This window comes from Triplophysa dalaica, chromosome 12 (genome assembly GCF_015846415.1).
Source record: "Triplophysa dalaica isolate WHDGS20190420 chromosome 12, ASM1584641v1, whole genome shotgun sequence".
In the NCBI taxonomy this organism is placed as follows: domain Eukaryota; kingdom Metazoa; phylum Chordata; class Actinopteri; order Cypriniformes; family Nemacheilidae; genus Triplophysa; species Triplophysa dalaica.
Window position 1 is genome coordinate 23381062 of NC_079553.1, and position 18749 is coordinate 23399810.

An 18749-nucleotide genomic window follows, 5' to 3' on the forward strand; every position below is an offset into this window, starting at 1 on the left:
TTCTTAAAATAATGTTTATGGAACGTTTTTATAATGTTTTCAACTTATAAAACGTGAGGAGTAAGGTTCCTTTAATGTTAAGAAAAAACGTCCATAGAACAACATTCTAGAAACGTTCTATTTATGTTATTTATGTATGTACGTATATATGAGTATACAGTACAGTATGTATAGAGTAACCCCCCCCCCCCGCCTTAACTTGCTAAACCACTTCAAACAGGAAGTCAGCGAATATACTCTGTGTGTGTGTGTGTTCAACACTAACCTCATCCTGACACCCCCCCCCCCCACACACACACACACACACACACACTGCTGTGTTTCTCTTGTCTCACCACTGCTGTCGTGATCCGTTTTCAGACTTTATTCTTTTCTTAATGTGTGTGTTGTGTGCAGTTATGTCATTAAGTGTAATTGTGTGCGCAAAGAATATTTTGTTGCTTTGTCAATTTCAAACACAAGTTCGAAAAACAACGTAACAATTTGTGCTAAGTTCAATCACATATGTATAATTTGTTTACTCAGTTGTGTTGTGAATTAACTGAAACTGCATGTTGGTTATTTTTTGTTCCCAGAATGCTTTGCATAGGATTGAACTGTTACAATGAATGATGCATTTGTGAGCAAAGTCAAAGACCTGTTTGTGTTTATTGTTCAGTTTTGTTTGCGTTTGTTTATGTTGTTTAATGAAGTCCCCCTGCTCATATCAGTGCTGTGACAAATATATATTTCAAATCTTGTTTAAAATGAGAATTCTATCATCATTCACTCTATCCCCTCATGTGATGTTATACGACTTGTATTTCTTCTTTAGAACAGAAAAGAAGATATTTTGAGGAAGGTTGATAATCAAACAACACTGAACTCCATTTACTTCCATTATATGATCACAAAACCACGGAGACATTTCTCAAAATATTAGGGTGTCCTGTCCCTTTAAACGATTGCTTTAAAATGTGTAAAACATCATGTATTTAGCCTTTTAATATGACTTGGTATTAAATAGTATTCAGTATTTAATCTGTATTCAGAAAAATTTAATCGCAAAAACTATCATTAGTATGTTTGATCACTTATTTGCGTACATGCCACATTGGAGACATTGTGTGTGTGTGTGTGTGCGTTCCTCAGTCACAAACACTTTTAACATGAATATATTTTAAAATTGTAGCGCCACTTCACAGAGACACTGAGTGACACGACTGATCTCAGATCAGATCTCTCTCTCATCCACTGACACAATTTGACATGCAAATTCAGAGTTTGTCACTTGAGTCATTTTCAGAAGCAGAAGTGGAAACGCGTGAAAAAGGAAGAGACGCGTGAAATATGACTGACTCGAGTGATGTGTGAATGACCAGCAGCGGTCCGGTCATGCCCAGCCGGATCAACACACACACCTGCCGCCGCGCAGCGACTGATGCCCGTTCAGCCCTATCGCGCCGCGTCCGACCCCCCCATCCCCCCACCCCTGCGCCCTCCGCCGCCCACAGAGCCAATCACCCGCGGCCACTGGAAGTAGGACAAGCCGCTTCCTGGTTGCGGGTTTAAGGAGGAGCGGCAGGCGTTCGTCAGGAGCGGGTCAGAACCGGCACAAGAGCGGATCGAACCACTGACAGCACACACCGACACCGGACGAAGATCAGGCGCTACCGGAGACCAAACCGCGGAGCCGTTGCGGTGCGCGCGAGGTCGACGCGCGTCACTTTCAGGAAGTAGAAGAAGAGCCGGCGGTCAGGTGGGACACTACGCGGCGGGGAAACTCAGGTGACACCGGCTCAGGTAAAGCTCCTTTGCTCCGTACGGTTGAAACATATGACATAAGATATACAGCGCTTCATTAATTGTTGTTTAAGTTTCTTTCTTTCCATGTTTGATCTTCATTTGCTTTATTGATCCACATCCCCCCGACCGGGGTCACGAGAGGACTAATACGTCACGGGCACTCGGTAACTCCCGTGTGACGTGTCTAAGATAATTTCCTCTCGTTACTGTCAAACTCTGTCGTTCTCTTAACGATTATCTGTCGTTTTACTTCATTTGTTCAGTGTTTATTTCGCCGTACTGGGGGTTTTACCTGCGCGCGTCTCACAGGTGAGGCAACGCTATAAATAGCGCGTGACACCCAAAACCCGCGAGAGAGATACTGATCTGAGCTCAGGTGCGAGTTCGGTTCTGATTATAGTTTTGGGTTGTTTTCGTGTTTAGCTGCAGTTGTGACTCGTGAGGCGGATTTCTCACAGACTTTCGTGTGGATGGACCGGATGAACCCGTCGATCCGGATCCGCTGAACGTCACGAGCATTACATTACCCGTTAAACTCCGAAGCTCTTTAAGACACTTTCCTCAACGGCGTATGCGTTACAGTTTACGTAAAGAAACATTCTTATGGTTTCATTAATATCTCACCTGCTGTAACTGTGCCCCCCCCCCTCACGACCGTCGTCATAGAAACTTCATTATTCCAGTTATTTAGTCGTTGTAGATGAAACTCTGAAACTACATTTACGCATTTGGCAGAAGCTTTTATCCAAAGCGACTTGCATACATAGGTTTGTGAAATTACCCGGGATCGAACCCACAGCCTTGCTCTTACCACTGAGCTACAGGAAAGCATATAAAGCACACACGCCCATGTTGTGTTTTCGTCTTTATGATTTTCATGAATGACTTACAAACTGTATATTATTTCCTTATCCAAACCCTCACAGAAAACATGCAGCATCATTCAGTTTGGCTTATAACTTGATGTCCTTAAATGGATTGGACATCTCTCCACACATGTTACGGGACATTTGTGCACACAATGTTGGGTTCACCCTTACCACGCACACATGTATGTTTTATTATCTCTGTTTGTATACTGTACAAACTGTACATTCTATCCCCTAAACCTTAAAGATCCTGGAGAACCTTTTATATTTTTAATAAATAACTGTTGTGTACAATTTATAAGCTTTTGTGCCCATGGGGACCTTAATTTGGGTTGGTGTGCATTCAGGTTGAGGTCCCCACTAACATATAAAATACACACACACACACACACACACACACAGGGAGAGAGAGGAGGACACATCTAACCTTCATACAAACCTGTTGATATTTAAGAAGTCAATTGTTGATCATTTTATTTACAACCACATGTGTCCCCTCTGTTTAATCTCCCAGCTCAGTTAGCGTGTGTACAGACAGTATTTATGTGAATGTTTTGAAGGAGAACCGGACCTCCCGCTTGAGTCTGATATCTTGTTTGATATTTTTTCTACACTTGAGTTTGAGTTCATTTGATTTGCTCAGTAAAATACACTGTTGACATTAAGTTAAGAGTTTCATTATTTGTTAATATCTTTATAATATTAAAATGGCCTGAATACAATCTTTAGTTATTAACACTAATGCATATACATTTGATCTTTATTTATGGTATTATTGCATTTATACGTATGTTATATATTTTTTTGTTTTTATTATCAGTTCCTCTTTTTTTGTCCTTTTCCATGTAAACTGGAATGATGTGTCTGGTTTAATTTGATATCTGATATCTATCATGTTCATTGACTCGATGTCACATAAGTTAATTATATATTGTTTTAGTAAATCAGGAGTCTTTGAATGATATGATATTTTTTGTTTCTTGAAATAGTTAAAATTGGAAGATCTTAGATAGGGTTTTAAATTTAAGCTTATATACACAAGTTGTTGACAGACTAATATGCAAATTTGTCCTATGGGCAAAAATGTGGAAATATACTAATAATTAAGACATATTTATCTTAGGCTGTTTTATATGATAATATAAATAATAATAATATAAATCAAAGAAATATTTACAGGTTTTTTTCTGAATTTTACTGTCACACAACAGGACACATGTCTGATTTATTCATCAACTATCCATATAATATGAAAATATATGATTCTCCCACACACTTACTAAACGGGACTGTAAATACAGTGGTCCGATTCCTAAAAAAGCTAAAAATATGATCAGATTTATTGCTGCCAATGTTGATTTTCTTAACGAATATATTTTATATTTTAAGTTTTTTCCACTGTCTGTACTATTTGTAACAGTGTGAATTTTGTGAAAAGCCTCTGTAATAGAATCTTTTATAATGCTTTGCATTGATAATCTTGTCTAATGCTTTTTGCCATTTTGCTGTTTAAGTTTAAATGATAAACTTTCCCTGCGTTCCATTTGGAGTGCTCATCCCTGTGCGCTAAGCCCTTCAAAGGGTTTACCCTCCGGAGTGAGAGCTTTAAAGGGTTGAAGGGTGTAGGGGACCAAACAACTGTTTCTTGAAGTGCCCTTCTGCATCATTGTCGCTACCCAAAAATCTGCACAAAGAATCATTGGGGTGCAAACTAGTGTCTATCATTTGTACCCTTTGAAATCCTTCATTCCGAAAGCCAGTCATGGGCCCTTCGGTATGGAATAACACTTCAATATGGCGGCCATGATTAGTTTCACTCCCTTCGGTGGGTGATATACCCATTTGGAACGCACCAACAGTCGACATGTATGTATGTGTGTAAATAGTTTGTGTATACGCATGTGTATTACCTCATCGTCTTTGAAAACGCCGCATTCAGAGTGTACACGGAGACAAACCCGCTGTCGTATTCAAAAACTTGCAGTTTGAGACCTGTTTTCAAAACTTTGCATCTTCAGTCCCCCACAACGCCGTGGTCTAGTAAAAGGAAAGAAAAAGTGTTCAGTTTTGAGTTGAAAACGGACTTGAGAGGTTTTCAGGGAGGGTTTGAGAAAGCGGGGGATCCACATGATGTGGGTGTGTAGATAATCTCAGAAGTTTTTGTGGGTAAAGAGCAAATATCTAGTTTAATGGTTCATTGTGTATTCAGAATATTTATTTGACCTTTACATTCTGGAGCGTCAAATGAAGACACATCATGCATGCGTGTTTTAAGATCAATGGACTGTGAATGAAAGCAGCGTTTGTTTCTCCCGGTAAAATACATGCCGCCATGCGTGTTTATGTGAGATTCAGTGTTTATATGTCACATCTCTGTTTCATATTTCACTCTCCATGAAGGCGTCTGTCTCGACATGATGCTGATGAATCTGATGATTGACGAGAAAATCATGTGTCACTATCAAAGACCTTTCTCTCTGTTTTTACCTTCAGGACTGACTGAGAGACACAGACGTGAGAAGTGGCCAACTGTATGTTTATGGACTGGAGGTAAGACACTTTAATTAACATTGGATTTAGGCTCCAGTCTCTTCGGAGGCGTGGGTTCAAATCCCACCGCTGCCACCAAAAGTGACTATGCTTAGTGATACGGGAGCAATGCAGTCATTTATAGTGTCCGATGTTTTGCCGTTTTCTGAAAACACATTTTGTGGTATACTCCTCTGTGTGTGTGTGTGTATGTGCGTGCGTGTGTGTGCGTGTGTGTGCGTGTGTGTGCTTGTGTGTGCGTGTGTGCGTGAGAGAGGTTAGGTCTTATGACAGAACTGTGAGTGCTTGTGTATGGATTTCCCTCTTCCTCAAAAAGACCCTCAGATGAAACACACACCCACACAAACACACACACACACACTGTTCCTGTAAATGCATGTGGACCCATGTCAGAATTTCCCCATATCACAGTTACGATTTTCACTTTCATGCAGTCACAAGAGGAGAGAGAGAGAGAGACAGGTGTGGGGGTTACACCAACAGAGAAAAGGGGAAAGAGAGAAAGAGAGAGAGAAGTATTTACTTATGTTACAAATATATATATATTGAAGTAATATAATTTGATCAAAGTTTTTTTATCACTGAGAGAGAGAGAGAGAGAGAGAGAGAGAGAAAGATAATAATTTATTCAAAGTTACTATTAATAATTAGTAATATAATTTAAAAGAAGCTTTTTTTATCACACACAGAGAGAGAGAGAGAGAGAGAGAGAGAGAGAGAGAGAGAGGAAGGAGAAACCGGAAATAGATGAGGATCAGTTGGTTTTGCAACATCATCTCTCTCTCTCTCTCTCTCTCTCTCTCTCTCTCACACACACACACACACACACACACATGCATGAATCGACAGTGAGATGCTCTTTACTGGAGTGAAATACACAACCTCACACGCCTCCTCTGACTTCCCATACAGAAACTTGATGGTCGACGTGAAACTGCTGACCAGACACCAATACAACACAAGACAACACACGCAACACACACACACGCATACAGTCAACAGTCTGATTCATTCTCATGATTGTGTCAAGCATATCACACACATTTATTTGAGTGAACATAACCTGTTGGCATGTGTTGATTCTTCAGTCTCACTCAACTGATAAAACCCAAACCGTGTGTACAGTGAAGTATGAGAGAGACATGCAGACGTTGTATTTACACTGTGGAATAAACACACATACTGTATAAGACTGAAAGAGTTCAATGAGTGATGAAGGACATTTACATTAATTCATTTGACAGACGCTTTTATCCAAAGCCACTCACAAGCAGGAGAGCATGTTAAATTTTGTAAACACTATATATACGCATATGTACATGTGTCATGTGTGCCCAAATTAAATCAATAGACATACATTCATAGGCCTGATTTGTTATTAAGAAACCAGAGAAGAGTTGAAGCGTTATTTGTGATGAATGTTTGCAGTGACGTTCAGGACGTCCTCGGTACAGATTTTCCAGGCTGTATTTTGAGAAACACACACACGCTCCGCGCACTCAGAAGAACATCTCTATCTGTTCTCTTAGAAACCCATCAGAAGACACCGGCTTCAAGGAAACATCATATTTGCATCATTCTCCAAACCCCTTGTGACATTAACAGACATCCACCTCACACTGTAAAATGGCGTTTTAAAGACGTCTTCTGTTTTTCTACAGTGTGAGCTCAACGTGTGTTTTAGACCTAATGCTACAGTCAATATGGACTAGAAAATACAAATATTTCATCAAAAACAAAACCTCTCCAAACATCTGAAAACACCGCCCTTAAAAAGTTTAAGGTCACTCACTCGTTTCTTAAATGATATGTTATTCCATATTTACAATGTAGAAATATATCTTTGGGAATGAATAAATGAACGTCTGTTCAGACTGATATCCAATTCAATAACACTTTTATTAACTAAATATTTAGTTTTGTAATAAAATCACAAGAATTGGCCTAGTTATATTTTTGTCCATGTTATGTCCATTCTTTAGCTGTTATTTCACACATTTAAGTATACACCTTAATACCTGCAGAAGAAAGTGACTTTAAACTGTTGACTGGTTGTGTTTGTGCAACAGAAGATATGCTTTTAAACCAAACAAATAGATGAAATTCAGAAATGAAATTATTTTTAAAATGTACTTCCAAAAACTCTATGAATGTGTGTGATGTTGTGTTCACTCTTTATGTACAAACTTCTAGAGGTTATACCTATTATTCTGCTGATTAGACACACACACACACACACACACACACACTTCCTGTGCCGTTATCTTTCTCCCACTCTCACCCCATTTCTGCTTCTGTTTTACACCCCCTCTCTCCCTCTCTCTCTCTCTCTCCCTCCCTCTCTCTATCTCTCTCTTTCTCTCTCTCTCTCTCTTTCATCTCAATGTGTCTCTTCCTCTGGTTTGGCCTGTATGACACATCACACCCCCTCGTCACTCAACCCGTAACCCTGATTTCATGCTCATTTTAATGTGAGTTGTTAGATAAGATCTTCCAGTTGTTTCCCCTCAGTGTCTCTGGAGCGACACACACTTGCACACATTCACAGAGTTTCTTGTGTTTTCGAAGAACTCGTCTGTATTTAGACGGATCAAAGACACCTGTCTTCTTTTTTTAGTTTGTGGGAGTTCTCCTTAAATCTCAGACCACAGATTCATTCCTCTGTGGGGTTTTTGTAGAGTTCATTTGCTGCAGTTTGAGTTCTTCATCAAACACACAAACACACCGGATAAAGTTTCAAATGCGTTTCATCGCTTAACAGAACCCATATCATCACAACATGCTAACACAAATGTGAAGCACACAAAAATAAATCTAAATATATACAAATATGAACATATTACAGGCGTCACAATATACCTTTAATGATAATAATCATGATATAAATAATTATTGATATATACAATATTTCTCCCAAAGTTCAAATCAAAATATTATTTCTATTAGTACGGAGAAACAGGTGAAAATAACAGAAAATAGGTTTTTTATTAATTTTTTCAAATCTTAAATGCTGCAAAGAAAACAAGTTCAGAATTCTACACTTATTTAGAAAAGTTTGTTTTTATTTTGAAGATTTTTTATATGATAACCGGTATTTTTATGACGGGTTTCATGAGTCTTTCACATTGCTGTTTGAGGACTTTTTTTGTTCAAATTAATTGAACGCTTGGAATGGTCCCTTAGTATTTTTCTGCGGTTATTATATCAATTCCAGACATGACTGTTACGTAAACAATATATGAATCTATCATTACGTCATTAAATAACTTGTAATGCGAATAAAAGCCATTGCACATTCCGAAATTTCCACACGTCAAAAAATAAATACGACATCATATGACAATTCCGTCATAAAAAGATCCGTAGCAAGCGTTTTGACAATCCAGAGACACCGTACAAACCAGTGCCAAATACCAAAAAATACTTGTGTGTGCAAAGAACGCAAAGAAAAGATCTAGATTTATTTACAGGCATTTTCATGTCATTATGTGAACCAAAAGCCTTTTGTGTTCCACAGTTTTTTTGTGGGTCACACAAATGTTCTTAGACACAATACACAGAGTTGAGTCCAGTTTGGTGATGAGGGTTTGTGTTATTGTGTGTGGTTGAACTGTTATTGATTAATAAAGCTTTACAAGAAGACATTCATTTATTTATTGTGCCATGTAATTGTTCAAAAACTTATAGGTTTAAGTTCATTTTTCAGATAATTCAAGTATAGATGTGTGTGTGTGTGTGTATTCTGCTTTAATATCAGATTTTCCCCTTCAGTTGTGCATTATCTGCTGATGTCATGTCTGTGTGTTCTGATGGAAAACGCTCTCACACAAACACACACGGGACAGAGAAGTGTGTGTGTGTGTGTGTAATATTGCCGTATTGTGAGAGGGGAAGAACAGCAGTTGAGTTTTCATGCAGCAGTGGGTTGTGAGAGTCCGCTGTGACACAGACTGAAAGAGCGTCAAGAACATGTCGATGATTTGAACTCCGTTCAGTCTCAAACTCAAATCTAATGTTTCCTGACATCCCTGTGCTCAGCGTTTAGTTTTCAGATGACTCTTCTAATGAAAACACACTTGTATAGCCATTCAAATCCGTTAAACATGGAGAAGCTTCAGAGATCTCTACTGTGTGTAGTTTGTCATTAAACTGACGTGTGAGGATTGTTATGACTGTAGATGTTTGTGTTTTCTTGAATAACCGATTCACTGCTGATTTAAGCTCCAGCTGTCTAAAAGAAAACAACAAACGTCACATGAATGTTTCCTACCACATGTTTTAGTGAATTATTGTCAGTCATGTCAAAAGGGATTTGGGCAGAAATGCAGATATTTGGCAGAATGTATTCGACCGAATGTGCTTTGGATTCAGATGAAAAACTGTAGCAGCAGTTAAGACAGACTGGACTAAATGTTTTGTTTCTTACCATCTTTTAAACATTTTTAGTCTAGAGAACGCAAATTAGTTTTATAGACAAATATAAAAAAAATATATTAATGCGTGTATCGGTCACACATGAGAACTCAACATCAATCTCAGGATCTTCATCAAAGAAACAAAAAACTACTAAAAAACACATGTTTCATTTAGTTTTTTAACACACCTTTATGTTTATGTATTTAAGCATAAACGTTTATATTTATATTTTTAAACACATGTTTATATTTATGTTTATAATTTTTTTTAAACAAACATTTATGTTTCAAACATGTTTTAAACACACGTGTATATATATATATATTTTTTTTAAACATGGGTTTATATATTTTTGAATGTCTTTATTTTTAAACACACGGTTATGTTTTAAACATGTGTTTTTATTAGCCGCTGTGTGAGGAAAGTTTGTCAGATGCTCTCACATCAACAGATCTGACTGTTTTAAATGCGTCCGCTCTCTTTCTAAGTATTGGATAAAGTTTCTGGGTTCTCGTGTGATATTTCCTCATGACAATAGCAGACATCTCTCTGTAATACCTTTATATAAAACAACATATAGATATGATCTGTGACGTTCAATACCACTTTCAGTAGAAATGTGATTCTAGACACTTTTGCTAAAGATGTTTCCATCGCGGCGTCCTCTTTTAACCGTAGTTATCCACACAAAAGTCATGTTTGAGCTTGATCACGCTGTATTGTGTGTGTGTGTGATATAGCACAGTTTAGATGTTTCTAAATCCTTCTTCAGCTGACTTATCTCCAGAATGACATGTTGAATCCCACTGAGACTTTCTAAACACCGAATCTGATTCACGACAGCAGCAGATCTATAGATGTGAATAGATTCAGATGAGGATGTCTGGGATTGTTGGAACACTGACAGAGATAAAGCGTGTGATTCTTCAGAGAACATTCAAATGGATGTGAAAGCGTGTTTACCGCACCCATGTGGAGGTGTTCACGTGTTGAGTTCCTGTGATAAGAAGATCAACTTCATACCTGCTGTCTTTTGTGTTTCTGTCCTCATCTTCACGTTTCACACAATCATAGCAGTTCAAAACTAAACCCTCAAGAGTTTGGATGGAGAATCTGCTGTGGGCTTCACAGAATCTTCTTTGAATGTTAAAGTGATTTAGAGTCCATATATGTAGATTATTTTGTGATTTATAGATGCGTGTGATCTGTGTGTGTGCGTGCCGCTAGTCTGCGTGCGTTGGATGCCTTTGATTTTAGTGAAGCACATTCAGAAGACAAGCGTTAATGTTTTGACCGAGTTTCAATCTCAAAGTGAGACTTGATCGGTGAAATGGATTAATTTGATGGAAAATAGTAGTGAGACGACAGGGCCGGAATCAGACGAGCGAAGCTTCTTCCTGTTTGCTGCATCTGTCGATCCGAGCGCAGGCCGAGGGATTTTGTTTTTCGGAAACTTGCGACCGTTTCGAAACGAGATGATGATGGTGATGCGCTGGGAGCGAGGGGCGTGTGGGCGAAGGGGGGAGGGGTGTTAAACACCTTTATGAGAAGACAGGAAGACAAACGAGAGAGAAGAACGAGAGGAAGAAAAGGTTGAGATCCCCACAGGAGAACTTTTACAGAGAAGTCAGAAACACACGGATGCTATGACACAGACGTCTGTACGACTGCTGCCCACCGCACCCATGAGGGGTAGAACGGTACGTAACGCGCCACGCCGGATCCACTCACACGTGTCCAGACTGACGTCAGACCTGTGATCTGCTTCATGAACCTTTGTTCTTGTGAGAAAGTCTTTGTCTTGTCTTTAAATGTGTGTGTGTTTGATGTGAAATTGACTTCATTAGTGACTGATCTGCTCCGTCTCGCATGTGAAACGCTACCAGAAGCCTGCAGACGCCACACCTGTTCCAGGGAAATCTTCTGCCTCGTGTGTGCGTGTGTGTTTGGATCAGGTTTAGCATGTGTTGTTAGGCAGCGGGCAGTATTATGGGCTGCAGAGAGTCGCAAGTTGTTAAGGGAAATGAAGAGATCATTGGGTTGTTGGTGGAAAGTTCCGGGCTCAGGTGTGAGTGTGTGTGTGTGCTTGTGTACACACGCAGCCTTCATTGTGGAGACCAAAGGATAGTAAACCTTAGATGAGAATAGATGATAAATCAAACGCAATGATGTGGATTTGAAAATGTCAAATGCTGAAAGTTGTGTGTGAGGTTTAGAAAATCAGAAAATCCCATTAGATCCATGACAAGTCCGCACAATGATACCAAACAAACCTGTGTGTGTGTGTGTGTGTGTGTGTGTATCGCTTCATGATCTGTGTCAGGTTAACTGAGATCAGCTTCAGAACACTTATGCACTGTTGCAGTTTTGTTGCTCAAATTGCTTCTTTGTTTGCGTCATTTGTAAAGTGCTTTGGATAAAAGTGTCTGTTAAATGACTCAACGTGTGTGTGTGTGTGTGTTCTGGCCTTTTGGATTTAAATCTTTGTGTTTGTTAACCAATTCTCTTGTTTTATCGAGGGTCATTTTTGAAGCTTTAAAAGACAGAAATCATCATATTCAAGTTGAAGTCTTCAGATACGTCATTGTGTTTGAGATGTTTTATCTTAGAGACTCAACATGAGCGTTATATTGTCAATGTCGGCCGAGAACCTTCACTCTCCAGGAACCGGAAGAGACGCTGTATTGTTTAAATAATCATACACTGTGTTGTCAAAATTCATACTGTGGTGTCTTTGATGAATGGATTCTTTGATGAATTTTGTCTTTTATTAAAATGGCTACATCTGAAACAGAATGTGCATCACATCAGCTTATAAATGTTATCATATCTGTGTTTTATAACGGATGAAGTGACACACAGGATATTTAAGACAGGATTGACTTTGAATCAAGGACAAAACAATGCCGGATCCGGTCACTCTTATACTTCTCAAATACATTCAACTTTAGCATTGTAAATATAATGTGAATTATGAACGTGCAGAGATGTGTGTGAAGGTGTGAGGATTAGTCACAAACCCTTTTAAATACTTTTATTTAGTGAAAAGTTCATTTGTAAAAACAGATAACCTTACTGTGCATTCAAAGTCAAATCAATCAAACTGCAGTTGTGATTAACTAAACCAATAAAAACATTAGAACATCATAAAAAACATATTAACTCTATAAATATTTATAAAACCCACCGGCAGATTTAAAGAGTGCCTTATAGCAAGATAGATATCCAAGGTTTCCGCCTGACAGCATTCTCTCTCTCTCTCTCTCTCTCTCTCTCTCTCTCTCTCTCTCTCTCTCTCTCTCCCCCTCTCTCTCTCTCCCTCTCTCTCTCTCTCTCTCTCTCTCACACTCTCTCTCTCACACTCTCTCACTCTGTCTCTCTCTCTCTCTCTCTCTCTCTCTCTCTCTCTCTGTCTCTCTCTGTCTCTCTCTCCCTCTCTCTCTCTCTCTGTCTCTCTCTGTCTCTCTCTCTGTCTCTCTCTGTCTCTCTCTCTGTCTCTCTCTTCCTCTCTCTCTCTCTCTCTCTCTCTCTCTCTTTCTCACTCTGTCTCTCTCTCTCTCTCTCAAGATTCAAGATTCAAAGGAGCTTTATTGGAATGATAAAGAAAATGTACATTGCCAAAGCACAAGATTAAATATAAACATGCAGAAATACAGATTAAGATCAAAAATAAGATAGAATAAAATTAAAAGTCTATAAGTAAAAATCTATATATATATACATCTCAATATAAACAGAAAAACAGTTTTAATTAAAGTTCTCAATGAGGGTGACAGTGTCAGTTTGTGTGTGTTGTCCTGTCAGTGTTGTGTTGTGTTGTGCTGGTTGTTCTTTGGTCGTGGCAGGACTTGACATATCTTGCAGCAGGTTTGAGCTTCTTGACTTTTCTCCCAGTATGTATGAGATCTTGTCCTTTTGTTGAAACTGGTCAAAGTCTTTGTGTAAGTTTGTAAACTGGGGGAAGAATGTTTCTCTGATGTGTGTGTAGTTGGGACAGGAGAGGAGAAAGTGCAGCTCTGTTTCCACTTGATTGTGTGTGCAGTGTGGACACAGTCGCTCTTCTCTCGGTGTCCATGTGTGTCTGTGTCTGCCCGTCTCTACAGTGAGCTGGTGATACTGAGTCTGTACATGCTCAACACTTTTCTTAGTTTAGGGTCTGATACGCTTGTGAGGTATTCTGACACTTTATATTCTCTCTTTAGTCTCTCTCTCTCTCTCTCTCTCTCTCTCTCTCTCTCTCTCTCTCTCTCTCTCTCTCTCTGTCTCTCTCGCTCTCTGTTCTTTCGCTGTCTCTCGCTCTCTGTCTCTCTGTCTCTCTCGCTGTCTCTCGCTCGCTGTCTCTCGCTCTCTCTCTCTGTCTCGCGCTCTGTCTCTCTCTCTTTTTCTCTCTTTCTTTGTTCCAGCTGTGTGCTCCTCCATCAGTTGATTGTATTAATTGTATTACAGACTTAAGGTGTCAGCTGGTAAATAGATGTAAATTTTGTTAGTGTCCAAAAAAATTAAAAATTGTTAAAATTTGTTAGCTCAGCACACCCACAGTACACACTCCGGCAGACACACACAGGTGCACACATCCCCCTGCACGAGCACACACACGTGTACATCCAGAAGTATTTGGTCATGTGAACAGCCCGTATAGTGAAACATGATGTGACAGACTGTATGTGATTATGACCAAATGTTCCAACACGTTACATTGATGTAAATAGATTTTAAAAAAAATTGCAGAAAGATTTGTGTGAGGGGTTTAATCACTGTACAACAAATCTGAGCACAACCTCCATTTGAGTGCATCCTCATTTGTGCAAACACTAAAGTAAATATATGCTGAAAGCTCCAGGGTTAGTGCACGTTCACACCGCCGCTCTCAAGAGTGTCAAAAATCGCTCTGTTGCCCTGCCAACAGCGCTGTAGAAAGATTCTGACGTTTTCTGGAATCCTCTCAAGCAGTGGACCTATAAGTCTTGTTTGGTTGCCGCCGAACTACGTCATAACTTATTAACATAAAGTTGACCTGATTTCAACTCTCCTCGACGTCCTCAACAGACAAGACACGCCGCTGCTCTCTGCCGGAAAGATTTGCGAGAGCACTCATCCCAGCCCATACTCGCGTGGCTACATGTATTCTTTTCCGCTCGCGGATACTCTTCTGCGCGCTCGCGGTGTATAAATATGCCCTAACGGAGCAGCTTTTTCACGCGTGTATATCATTACGCGCGTTTGCATCGCACCTGCGCGTGCGGATTCCTTGCGCACGACTTTTGGGTCAAAATAAACGCCATACTTCCGGCCACTTTGACGCTCTCAATGGTGGCGGTGTGAACGTACAGCAACGCTTATAGTGTGAGTGTGTGTGTGATCCATTGATCTTTCCGGCTGGATTGAGTGTTTGTTTGTGTTTGGGATTCTTTAATCCATAGTTAGAGACATTGTGTCTGAATGCTGCAGGGCTTTCTTGAAGCCTGATTCTCTGTTTAATTTCATTATATTTTCAAATCATTCAACATGAACTTGGCACTAGAGTTTTTTCTGACGTGTCCTCCGTGTGTGCAGGTGGCGATGTCTCCAGGAGAGGACGGTCTTATTGGGATTCCCTTCCCTGAGCACAGCAATGAGCTCCTGTCCCGACTCAACGCTCAGCGGCGGTCGGGGCTGCTCTGCGACCTCACGCTGACCTCACGTGGCACCCGACACCCCACGCACCGCTCCGTCATGGCCGGCGTCAGTCTGTACTTCCGCCGTCTATTCGGGGCAGAGGAGGGTGAGGACGGAGGCGAGGGGGTGGGCGACAACTGTAGCGTGTGCCAGTTGGACTGCGTGTCACCCGACGCACTGGCCGCCCTGCTAGAGTTCGCCTACACCGCCACGCTGACCATCCGCAGCTCGGGCATGCGAGAGGTCCTGAAGGGGGCGCAGCTCCTGGGCATTCAGTGCGTGGCAGATGCCTGCCGGGACATCCTCGGCGAGTCGGGTGACGATCTGACGGACCCAGTGGAGGAGGCAGAACAGACGACGTCCCGCCGCAAACAGGACCGATGCTCTGTGGTCAGAGCCTCGTCCCCCGTAAGACCGGCATGGCACAATTCCCATCACGAAATGGCACCCGCGTCCGAGGACACGCCCGAGAACGGGGTGCTTCCCACACAGGGGCGAGAAGGACACCCGCCGGCTGCCGCCGGGCAAGACGGAGCAACGCACCGGAGCAGGCTGATAAATGGAAGTTCTCACTGGCTGCAGGAGTCCACTCTGATTCCTCACCGACCCGAAGACATCCCGTCAGACGAGGACGAGTCGGGCCTGAAAGGACGGGTCACGCCCCACAACAACCAACCGCACGGGGAGGGAGGAAGGGGTGGAGTCACGCTGGGTGGGGGAAGGAAGAGGAAGTCTCAGACACCGCAGCAGTGTCCCGTCTGTCAGAAGATCATCCACGGAGCAGGAAAGCTGCCACGTCACATGAGAACGCACACGGGAGAGAAACCCTTTCAGTGCCCCACCTGCAGCGTCCGTTTCACACGGTATGTGTACTTTGTGTTTTTCTTTGTAATGACAAGTGATGTACTGTTACAAACCTGACAAAACCTAACACAAGCATCACTTCCCAGAACTTTCTTAGCGTGTCCTATTGTGATTTAAAGTAATTTATTTTTGCTGTTTCTCGTTGGCTTCAGGAACGACAAGCTGAAGATCCACATGAGGAAACACACGGGCGAGAGGCCGTACTCCTGCCCCAGCTGCCCCGCTCGCTTCCTGCACTCCTACGACCTGAAGAACCATCTGTCGCTACACAGCGGCGATCGGCCTTTCGAGTGCCCACTGTGCCACAAGGCGTTCGCCCGCGAGGACCATCTGCAGCGTCACAGAAAGGGCCACAGCTGCCTGGAGCTGCGCACCCGTCGCCCACGCCACGGCAACAACCCCGCCTCCTCGCCGCCCCCCGATCCGTTCAGCCTTCACCCCGAAAGCATGAGCGCGCTTGCGGCCGCCCGACACCTGTACGCCCAGGAAAGCCGCAGCGTGCCGATGCAGCTGCTGGGTGCCGGGGGGCCCCTCCCTGAGATGCTGTGGCGGCCGACGGGCGGAGAAATGATGAGTCAAGGCAGGGGGGACTCATCTGCGCACCCATCAGTTCCACAAAAAGCATGGGAGGAAGATGAAGAGGAAGAAGAGAAGGTTTTCAAGGTGGAGAGCGAGTGAAAGCGCTGATCTGTGTGTAATGGGTGAAACAGGGTCTGTAACTGTTGTAATGTCTTCTGTATGTTGTGTTGTTTTCTTCAGTTTGTGAGTGTAGATCTGTTAAAATGTGCTTGGGGTTCACGCTATGGAAAAATGAAACCTACAAGAGTGACTGAACAAACGTGAAATAGAAAGCAGGTGGATAAGGATGATGTGATGATGAATGTATGAATCCAGTGAAGAAGAAGATAGAGCTCAGGGGGAAGAATGGACTCGTTCATGTACTGTCATTCCAAAAGAGAAGAGTTTTTGTTTCTTAAGTCTGAAGTATGTCTGTATGAACATGACACACGTCTTCATTGTTCAGATATATGTAGCCTTTACACAGTCTCTTTCTCTGAAACTGGACCAGGCCTCAGTTTAAAAGGGCTTTTGCTGATCTTAAAGGAAAACGCTTGTTGTTTTTAGGTTTCTATGTTTTACTGGGGGTTAAATAGCTTTGAAGAATGAAATGTTTCCTTTCTATTGTATATGACGGGCAAGGAACTCTTTTGTATACAGCTTTATTTATTTATTTGTTGGTTTGTTTGTTATTTATAGTGGCGTTTCAGTTATTTTGCATTGAGCACCGGTGTACAACAAACGTCTGGGATCAGTTTGGCTTTTTTTCCCAATAACGTCCTCCGGTAGATGTGGTGTGATGTCTGATCTCTGATCAGTGCTGTGTTTATATCTGCTGTTTGTCTCGCATCACATTATTCTACATGTGTACACGCACATGTGAACGCTCAGGTGCTGTAGAGAACCGCAAAGATTTCTGGGATTTTTCTGCAGTCTTTTCTCTTTGCGAAGTTTTGCACACAAAAGGTCTAAATTAAATGGCCTTCACTGACCCGAGTGAGATCTTGCCTTGATGAAGCAAATACACATATCTGATATGTTACAGATATAAGATGATGTCTGAAAATGATGGAAGAGTAGTCGCCTTCAGTTGCCTAATTGTGATGAATATATTCATGGTGTGCTGAAGTGCTCATGTCTCATGCATTCTGGGTAATGGAGTCGGCGTTGTGTGTTACAGTAATGTTGAACGTAGGAGAAATGACCCAAAGTGGTTTATTTGCACTAAAACGGGATCTTTGTGTTTGGAAATATATTCTTATATTCTTTATGTATGAGCAAACTATGATTGTAAATCCTTAATTTAAAAAAAAAATGACAAAAAACAGCTTGACCATGAATATTAAATGCTTCTGAAATGTATGATGTAATAAGGTGACGCTGCCTTGATTTCATTTTATTTGATATTTTGCAACTATTCTCAGGAAATCTTGAGCCATGCACTAAGAGGTTATGCAAATGTTTGGTGAAATATTAATTTATTGTATATATAATTGTGTTGACCAATATCAGAAATATAACTTTGTTATAAAGTAAAGTTTCGTTTACTTGCATCTGTCATTTAAAAAAAATAAGTTTAGTAAATGATGGGATTTATATGAAAATCAAATGATTATTTTGGTTTGGCTGTGTTGTATTCTTGTGAGGATCGGTGCTGGTTTATAGGTGAAGGGACCGCTGGTAAAACCCCTCTTATTCAGGGATATTTTTCTGTTCATAGAGTGAAATCTTTCTGTTATAAAATGTTGTACAAATACAGAGCAAATAAACAAAGATTTATGCACAAACACATCATGTTTTCTTATACTGTAAAACAAATCTGTACAATTAGAGCAAAATATACTGAAATAATATGGAGGAATATTTTTACAATTGTTTTGCCCGTATTTTACATTTTGCACTTCATTAAATTACATTTTAGCTTTAACGGAAATGTCCGAAAAATAAAGGAAAATTGTATGGTCATTTCCTGCCAGTTCTTTATTCGTTTTTTTACTGATTTTTTTACAGTGTTCCTATGAATTGTATAAATGTGTTGAATAGGGTGACCAT

General features: G+C 40.9%; 1 protein-coding gene across 1 annotated transcript; it reads left to right on the plus strand.

The window, feature by feature from the left end:
- Positions 1-1294: 1294 nt before the first annotated feature.
- Positions 1295-18486, plus strand: zbtb7b (zinc finger and BTB domain containing 7B). Its single transcript, XM_056763293.1, has 4 exons — positions 1295-1782; positions 5148-5204; positions 15174-16138; positions 16292-18486. Exons 3-4 carry the CDS (start codon positions 15180-15182, stop codon positions 16815-16817), a joined length of 1485 nt encoding a protein of 494 aa, XP_056619271.1. The 5' UTR covers positions 1295-1782; positions 5148-5204; positions 15174-15179; the 3' UTR covers positions 16818-18486.
- Positions 18487-18749: the final 263 nt, after the last annotated feature.